The sequence below is a fragment of the Schistosoma mansoni genome, chromosome 2 (assembly GCF_000237925.1).
Source record: "Schistosoma mansoni strain Puerto Rico chromosome 2, complete genome".
NCBI lineage: Eukaryota > Metazoa > Platyhelminthes > Trematoda > Strigeidida > Schistosomatidae > Schistosoma > Schistosoma mansoni.
The window spans coordinates 27,699,033-27,708,774 of record NC_031496.1 but is presented as its reverse complement, the minus strand read 5'-3'; the positions used below and the strand labels follow the sequence as shown (position 1 = coordinate 27,708,774).

Genomic DNA, 9,742 nt, shown 5'->3' with positions numbered 1-9,742 from the left:
GCTTCCGTATTCAAATACTTTTTTAGGAACGAATTTTAAATCAAGGATTGATGAAAATAGCAGGCAACTGAATGAAATTAATAATGTACTTTGTTCAGGTTTCGGCTTACATATCTGAAGGATAGATATATCATATGAAAGAGTCGCATACGCTTTTATTCCGTTAACAATTACAACTTCCTATTTATTCTCAATTATGTGCTTTGTTGTTTTGTATAAAGACACTTGTGGATCTGAATCTTAACTAAACGATCTTAGGTATCAGTAACGTTTCAAAATTCATTTTTTAGCAACGTGAATGTATCCATTCTCAAAACGTTCTGCTAGAAGTAAAACGTCTTCTTAGACTGCCTTGAACATAGGAATCCTGAAGAATTTTAGTCAGATATCTGACGATAATTCTGTTTATTAAGTTTGTTTTTGATGATCATGTGGTTTGATTTCTTGTATATTTTTTTCTGTGACAAAATATTCACACTCATGATTTCAACTATATATAAAAATTCGTAATTATTAAATCATTTAATGGATTATAAATATTTTCGTTATAATTAATTTATACATGGAATTTTTCATTCAATTTACCAAGTGACCAATTTTTCAAGTACTGCTAATCCAGTAGTTGAAGCACCAACAATAATAATTCTAGCATTGATAATTTCTTTTGGTTCCATTAATAATTTTGCTGTTGTCATAAATAAAGCTGGCATTGAATCGAATTTTTCTAAAATTCTTTTCTCTGGTGCTTTTATATTATTTAACAAAGATTCTGGATAGATAATTTGTTTTCTTGGTTTAACTGGAGATAATTTTGATAGACAAGTTATCAGTGTACATCGACTAAATTTCTAGTAATGGAGAATTGAATGTTTGAAGAAAAAATAAATGTTTTGTCAATGATGATGTTGTATACATTTCATGGATAGACTAAACTTTGTATAGAAGTAACAAAACATTAACATATATACATTAGGAAGAATTTTTAACATTGATTGAATGACCTATTCAGTATACAATGAACCGGAGAAACATGTACCTATTTATATTCGATAATTTTGATGTTTGATTATATTTTCTTGAAAAAGCTTGGACCAGATTGCCAGGTGGAACGTTGGATTGACTTCAAAAATCCATGTGGCTTTGTGTATGCGTTTACGTGAGAATATGGTATCGCCTATGACCAGTTTGTTGAAGGTACATAGGTTTGAAAACCTCTCATCATTTTCGTTTATTTCTCCCAGTCTATGTTGTCCTATGATGTCTTTATATCCAGTGTTGTCCATTCCAACCTTGGCATTTAAGTCTGTCATCAGAATGGTCATGTGCTTTGTTAGGCATTTCTCAACGATTGACTGCAGCCTATCGCAGAATCGGTCTTCAACGTCTTCATTGTAATCGTTGGTAGGTGCATAGCATTGGATGGGGTTCATTGTATTGCCCTCTTTCTTTCACCATGAGGCGTTGTAACTCTTCTAAATGAAGACCTTCCTACTCTCAGGGCAGAGTTTAAATGGTTTGAATTATTTTCTCTGGTTAGTGTTTTTAGCGAGTTAGTTGCCTACGGAATGAGGTCGCTAACTCGATGCCCAACCCCCTTCTTTGCCCATGCTTGGGACCGGCAGTATCCCCAGGGGGCTCCAGACGGAGTTCTGTTATTGTCAAGATAATGGGTTTCTACGAACTATCACTTCAAAGTATGGTTTCAATACAAACTGATGTTACTAGCGACATTCTTATAGCTATCCGATCTAGATTAATAATTTCTCAACAGTGTCCAACTACGATTGGATTTCGCACTTGCAAGTTTTTTAGTGATCACGGTACCATTAAGCAACGAAGTAGATGTTTAGTAGTCCTTATTCAATGATTATCCAATTTATATCAGTCCACAATAAGAAATACTAATATGTTGGACGAAATGCACGGACCCATTATCTTTATAATGACAATATGAAGAAATTTCCGTACTGCTAAATGTTCTAAAAATGTATGAATGATGAAGATTGAATAATTTATATTTTTCATCGGACTTACTGATTTATCTGCGTATGGTGGAAGTACACAATAATAAATACATGTTTTCTTAGACTGACGCAGAATTTCTCGAAGAAATAACTCTGTTCTTGACTGAAAATTAGCTGCTAGTAAGAAATGATACAATGAAACATGCTCATTTCGGGCATGATGTGTAAAGTATATAAAATCTTCAATGTTATAATGAGCTCGAAGCCATTCAATGTGCTGTAATTATGTAAAATTAAACATGGATAAGAATGTACCAAATATGCTTTTATGTAAATTCGAAATAAAGTTATGGGAGAAACAAACTGATGTGATTAACTTTGGATAATGTATAGGGAACTCTTAATACTCAAATCATAGCCAGGAAAGTAGGATAAGTTTAACACATCCTCACCCTTGATCTAGATAAAATGATTTGTTTCTGAAAATTCTCCAACCAAAGGTTATCTTATTACATAGCTGATATTAGTCATTAAACCTTACAAATGCATATATAAGAAGTGTGTTAGAGACGTTTTTGTTAAGAACTAGCTTTTGGATTTTTCCTCCAGTGATTCTGACACTATTACAATAGAAGGGATAGATTTATGGTTAGCAATGTAATCCATGAAACTCATTTCGTTCCACTTCGGACTCGTCAGCTGCATGTATTTGAATCCCAGTGTTTATCTTAACAATGGGACATCAACCCGGTACTCTCAGCTTCTAACGCTCAAAGCATTATTTACTGAGCTACTGAGTTCATGCAGACAATCACTTCTGCCGCGGGTATTATAATAATATCAGTCCACTGATAGCTACAAACTAATCTATTCAATGAAAACCTGTGAAAACGGCTACGTTGAGGCGATTTGCACAAGAAGCTTATTTACCGAAAAAAGTTTGTCAGAATTCAGTCACGCTTATCAACAACGGGATAATTTCACTACTTCCTACTAGTAATTAACTATTTTAATGTTGAATTACTACTTTTACAACAGTTTGTAGTATAAATGAAGAGAGTCATCTATGAGAGTTTAGTCAAGGTAAATCTACACTACATTACTAGGAAGTGGCTAGCTTAAAAATCCATAATCTAAGTCAATCTTCCATGCGGTAGAAACTTTCTTACTCAAGATTTTGCTTTATGCAGCTACTTGGCCTTAACAATCTCATTGAGCAATTTATTTGATTGTTAAGCCAATGAGTGATGGAGTTTTGTTCTCTGAGTTGTATGGTTGTGGTGGAGTTTTCATCATTCTTCTGAACGACATCATCGGCACAAACTTCAGATATAAATAAAGTATTCGAATTTCCATACATATTGCTCACAGCTTGTCCTGTATAAAGTATTTGATTAGTTTGTGTTGGGCTTTGTCTACGGAACTGCCTTTTCTCTGGTCTTCAAGTTGCTGTTTAGTTTCTAGCTCGGGGGTTACGGAACTAGCTTAGGGAAGCGAATATAGCGTTTCAATCGGCCGGACGCAACAGTTTGTCATCATAATTTTAGGTTGGTTCTAAAACGTGCATTTTTTTAATGATAGTTCTTTGCAGCAACACGTTAGATATCATCACATTTCACTGTTGATCATTGAGACATAAAGTGCTTGGGTATGTGATAGTAGTTGCATTTTTTTATTTGTACATTTTCAGTCTAACTCTATCCTCCTCATCGAATAGACACATTGAGCTATGTCACATATTTGTTGACACAAAAGCATTCAAAGAATGCAAAAGTTAGGCATTATTAGTATATTTTTGAGTACCATCACATCATTGGCGGAAGGCGACTACCATAAAGCTCAGGTATTTTAACTATTTTAACAGATCATTAACATTACAATATTTAGAGTAGGCTTCATTAGTTAACCAAACTTATTGTGTTTTTATAGCTGTATGGTTCAGCTCTAAGCTTTTGTATTACAAACTTTTAATTTGGGAAATAATTTGTGAATAAATCTTGATTTCTTAGTCACTAAATACTCTACTCAGTTTTCATGTTAATGCTAGGTCGATATCGATATTGTAATGTATGATAATAAAGTCTTTACAATACTTATTCAAGTAAATGTTCGGGTTCTTTTTAGTCACATACTTTATTCAAACAGGATGATAATAATAAGTCACAGAACTGATCACCGTTAAATGATAATTGAATCAATTGGTTATTACTTATTTTCAGAAGGGGTATGGTGGAGATTTTAGTAATTTTATAGAGTTGAGATAATGAGTCAATTGAAGCTAGACTACCATGGAAAACCTGGAACCACTGGACGGCCGTTTCGTCCTATTATGCGACTCCTCAGTAGTGCGCATCCACGATCCCGCACTCGCGAGATTCGAACCCAGGACCTACCAGTCTCTCGCCAGAGCATTTAACCGATAGACCACTGAGCCGGCATCCAACGGTGTTAATGTCTAACTTCAACCGATCCACGAAATTGAGCAACCATTCACCAATGTCATCAATGAGTTGATATCTCCCAACAGACCTGGTTGAAATCCACTGGTTACTGCTTCTCACTAGAACTCCAGGAAATACCTCATGGAGCCTTATTTACTTCACTTATTTCATAGATTTATGAAATAGGAGTAATTTGATATACAGTAATTATTACCAATCGCTTTTTCATGTCTAATTAAAAATCTCATAGATTGATTTTCAAAATAATTTTCATAGAGATTATTTAAATACTCACATGTTCATCACGTAAAATTGCTACACCGACTAATTTACCCAGTGCAATAGCAACATAACTAAAAATTATTGTCCCATCCTGAATATAAGATGGAGAAATACAGAAGAAACCTGAGAAATGAGACTAAAACTGGAACAAATGAATAATGATATCATTTTATAGATTAACATATATAATATACAATGTACATTAATTTCATTTTAAATATTTAATAAGATTAAATTAAACATAAGTGAAGTAACTTTTTAGGACTTCAGTTAACTTTAATTATTAAAATGAAACACCAGAACTTTTACTATATTCTATACCATTATTTTTTTAAACCACAAAGTTCCGCTCTAGTTCTTTCGAGGTATCATCTTTGATGTAGTACATAAAGCTCCTGGGTCCGTTCCCATATGCTGTCTTGGATACTCGTTGTTCATAAATTCGTAAATACATTGAGTCATGATTAGGAAGTAATCATTATCATATCTCTGCATCACGAGGCAAGTCCTAACTTGGAATCCTGAAGGTAAGCGGAAAAGAGGATGACCGAAGAACATACTACATCGGGAAATAGAAGCAGATATGAAAAGAATGAATAGCAACCGGAAAGAACTGGAAAGGACTATACAAAATAGGGTTGGATAGTGAGTACTGATGGGCAGCCAATGCTGCTCCACGAGGGGTAACAGGTGTAGGTAAGTAAAAATTGTCATATCTATTGAGTCCTCAATACTGACCGAATTCTATTGATCTAGTTTCAGTGTACCCACTATACTTGACAACACTCGTATTACGTTTATTGTTAGTTGGTTGGAGGTAGTCAATAGCAAATTCAACTTTATCTAGATTTCGTGCTAATTTGTACTCGTTGGTAGAGCATACTTATAATCTTGAAGGAAATAATTTACTAAGTGGGTTTCCTACAGATTAACTTCAGTCCCTAAATAGCATGAAACAGCTGTATAAATCTTTAATAATGAAGATCACTATTAATTTGCAAGGTTGTAATAAGAATGTTTGATTTAAATCTGTTATAAATCAGAGTGTTTTCTAAAATCCAATCAGCTTACTTCATCTCGACCATTACTTATAAATGATTGTAAATCAGAAAGAAATAAGGAACGGTCAAATGCATTCATATTTCTGACTAGTAGTTTGATATCTTCTTCATCAGCATGGCGTGTACGTCTTACAGTAAAATCTCTATAATAGAAAGAATCAATAAAAATAGTTAAAAAAGAAAACATCTTGTTCATAGACACTTATTTATTTTCAGTAGTATATTACAAAACGTGACTCATGTGGAAATTTTGTAAAACTATGTCTTACATAGAAACTCAAAGGTTTAAAGGCTTATGCTTAACTTAAAAGCAAGTTAATGTGGAAATGTTTATGTATTATATTAAGGTCACGAATCGTTCTAATTTAGACAACCACTAAAAATCTGGAAGCACCGAGTGGACGTTTCATCCTAGTAAGGGACTCATAAGAAATGCGCCTGCATGGCCCTTCATATGGGAATAGAACCCAGGACCTTAGGTCTCGCTCGATTGTTTAATGTTTGGGTCACAGAGCCAACATCCAGCAGCATCAACACCTAACTTCAATCATTTCATGATGCTATTCTGTCATATCTATAATTTTATATTCCACATAGCTGAATGATCTTAACAACCAATGGAGGCCAGGAAACACTGGGCAACTGATTCGTCCTAATGTTGGGCTTAGTAACAGTACGCAGCTACGACATATTTTGGACCGATCACAGGAAATCTAGGTCTTGTATCAGGTGCATATCTCTTGGGCGACTGAGTTGGCGTCCAGTGGTTTACATACCCAAATCAGTGACTTTGTTATATTGCGTGACCATCTTCCACTGCCATAATTCGTATTTATCTCACTCCAAACATAGTGTCTTGAGTTTGATCCCATATTATGACCGACTAGCTTTTAAGTACTTCCTGGTTTTAGACAGCTATATAGTTTACATTAGTCTCTGATGAAAGTTATGTAATTCAACAACTTACACAATAAAATTATCAAACTTTCTTCGAGATTATATGTCTAATAATCAGTATTTAGTACGATACGGTTGTATATTCAGATGGTAGGAAGAGTTGTTTTTAAATCTACAAAAAATTATGTCCATTAGCCTATTTTACAACTCTAAACTATTATATTTTTATAGGCAAAGATGGATAGTGGCTGGCAGTGAAATCCATGACGCGCGTTCAGTCCTATTTGGGACTCATCAGCTGAATGTACCTGCATCTCAGAGTTGATGTTCACTCTGGGACTCGAGTCCAGTACCTTTCGCTTCAAACGCCATCGCTTTATCCACTCAGCTACTGAGTCCTTATAGCCACATGCTTGTGCAATGGGGTGAAGTTATAATGTTTATGAATTAAGGCAATATCGAGGCAATACGCACAGTATGCACATATGCCAATAAGAGACTGACCAGTTGCAGTCCTAAGCATCAATGGGAAGATTCAAACAAACAATACTAAGTGAATATTATATTTTTAGTTTATCTTACATATTTCAACTGTTAAAATGAATTTTATCATAAACAATCTTACCTATGAAGTTCACAGCGATGAAATACATATAATTCATGTTCAGGATCCTTATTTTGTTTTATTCTACAATGCTAAAGCAAAAGAAGCCCCCCAAAATTACGTAAGATCTATGCTAAAATAAATCATGAACTCAACGTATGGTTAAAAAAGAGATTTATTTAATTTGCTATCAAAAGTTGTTTTCAAAGAAAAGAAAAAGAACATTTTTGGTAGGATTATAAATTATAAATGGATCAATCAGATTTAAGATAATGACTCGTGGATTTTGGCGCGCACTTTATTATCGTTCAAAAATTGTTCATAAATTATAATCTCAGCAATTTTTTTCCAAGTTTGATGTGAATATCTAGTTTGAAAATGGATTTCGTTTTTTTATATTTCTCTTACTTTTAATTATAAATATTATTTTACTTAGTGGTATGATTACTATTCAGAACATCACTGTTTTTAACAGAGTTAAAAGAAATTAAGATTAGATGTAAAATATATTGGTTGGTTAAATGCACAAGTCGATCTAAGCTAGACCAACATTGATAGAGTAGACATTTGAAAGATCCCTCACCGACACAAAGTCGATTGCGATCAGTAAAGCTATTCAGAGTTATCACAGAATGTAGCGGGAACAGTCGCAACCTCACCCAGTTGGTTCTGTTCTATTAAATGCACCCGCATCTTAGCGGGTTAGAGATTCAAGGTAAATATTAGTACTAGAAGTGCTACAGTTATCCATGTAACATTTAAGATTTAAGGATATATAGCTGATTTAATAAGCTATTTTCGGTTTCACCGTTCTAAGGTATGGACTTAGACATGCATGGCTTAATCTCTGAGACAAGCATATGACTACTGACAGGATCAACCAGTTTATTCACAGTTATATAATATACCCTTTCAAAACCAGGGTAATTTTACAATGGTTTTCAGGAGAACAAGACACCATCCAGACTTTCACGTCACAACCCAAACACTACAGCCCAATCCCGTTTTATAGGAGAACATGACACTATCTGGGCTATATCGCCACAATCCGAACAGTTCAGCTCAATCCTGCGGCTCAACCACACAGGTACCCAGCACCATGGTGGGCCGTTTACAACATTCTTACATATATATAAATGTTACCGTTGTACATCATTTACGATCAATGATCGCGTCAATAAATTATGCACAGCATGAACAGATCAGTTTTAGCCTATCCCGCTCACATGAGAGTCAAACTCATTAATGTTAATAATGGTGATATGCATTACCACGTTCCAATGACATTAGCCTTTCAGAACACTGAAAAGCAACCCCCCAGTATCGACTGTGAAAATATTAAAATCTCCACAAATCTCTACACTTATATTGGCTGGTATTGATAAACTTTTCAATAGTAAACACAGCTTTTGATATATCTATGGCATTTTAGTGCATACTATGCAAATAAACACTGAATTGCTTATAATCTGGAAATTAACTAGACTGGCTGGTTAATAATTAGTCAAGGAAAATAACTAGTGTCACATTTCTTATTTCTTAATGTTCATCTTAACATACATAACTCGCATTTTAACATTAAAAATATGATGTTCAGAGAAGGCATCTCTTTTCAACAAATTTATTATCAAGCTGCACAATCGCATATATATGAAATTTTTTAATATTTTTTTGGTAAAGTACTAGTTCCGTGAGGAATTGTAAACAAGGTATATCCAAGGTGACGCAATAAAAAGATTCTAATACTAGATTACGTAATACGAATAATAACAATAGACTTAATAAGTTAATGACGAATTATAACGTGAATGTAGTTAGATGATTAAAATGTTTTTGTTACAATAAGCAAAGGTAATAAAGGTGCGGAATAAATGAAGTGATATCATGAACAATTTTGAATAAAATAGTGAAAACATGACACATAAGTAAAAGGAGGAATACAATAACAATAAATTAAGGCCAAGATAACGATAACTATAGGACCTACTTCTCTTATACACATCGTTTTAGCTTGAGCTCATGGATGGTAAGAGCTTTGGCTATATTTAAGAGTTGAATACGAAAAAATCTATGCAGATTTGGACAAATAGTATGCAAAACCTTAAAATCGAACTGTCGATCAGTAGAATGATTACAGTCGATTAAATGTTTAGGCATGGAACTTTTAAATACTTTCCTATCACCCTTGTAGAAACCCACTGCGACATGTGTCCCGTATCCGAATTGAAAGCGGCCAACGCACCTTGCTCCACAAGAGCAGGTGAAGTGGTAGATGCACATGGAGACGTCACAAATGACAAATGTGTCGACTATGTATCTTACGTATAGATAAAATCGATTGATAATCGTACTAAGTTAGTTGTTTCCCAGGTTTGACATTAATCCGTCTGCTAAAATTGGATCCCATGGTGACCCCATGGCCATCCCATCTCTTTGTCTATATATTTCATTGTTGCAACTTAAGTGGACGTTAAAAATACAACGTAAAAATAG

The 9,742-nt window shown here is 34.2% G+C and overlaps 1 protein-coding gene across 1 annotated transcript in view; it reads right to left on the bottom strand.

The window, feature by feature from the left end:
• Positions 1 to 9,742, bottom strand: part of Smp_146080 (hypothetical protein) — a gene marked incomplete at its 5' end in the record, with an annotated part of 42,568 nt that overhangs the window by 24,058 nt on the left and 8,768 nt on the right. The window contains 5 exons of the mRNA XM_018796274.1: positions 586 to 848; positions 2,035 to 2,241; positions 4,701 to 4,778; positions 5,759 to 5,891; positions 7,271 to 7,341. Coding sequence (XP_018650503.1) covers positions 586 to 848; positions 2,035 to 2,241; positions 4,701 to 4,778; positions 5,759 to 5,891; positions 7,271 to 7,341 — 752 coding nt within the window. The remainder of the gene's footprint in view (positions 1 to 585; positions 849 to 2,034; positions 2,242 to 4,700; positions 4,779 to 5,758; positions 5,892 to 7,270; positions 7,342 to 9,742) is intronic.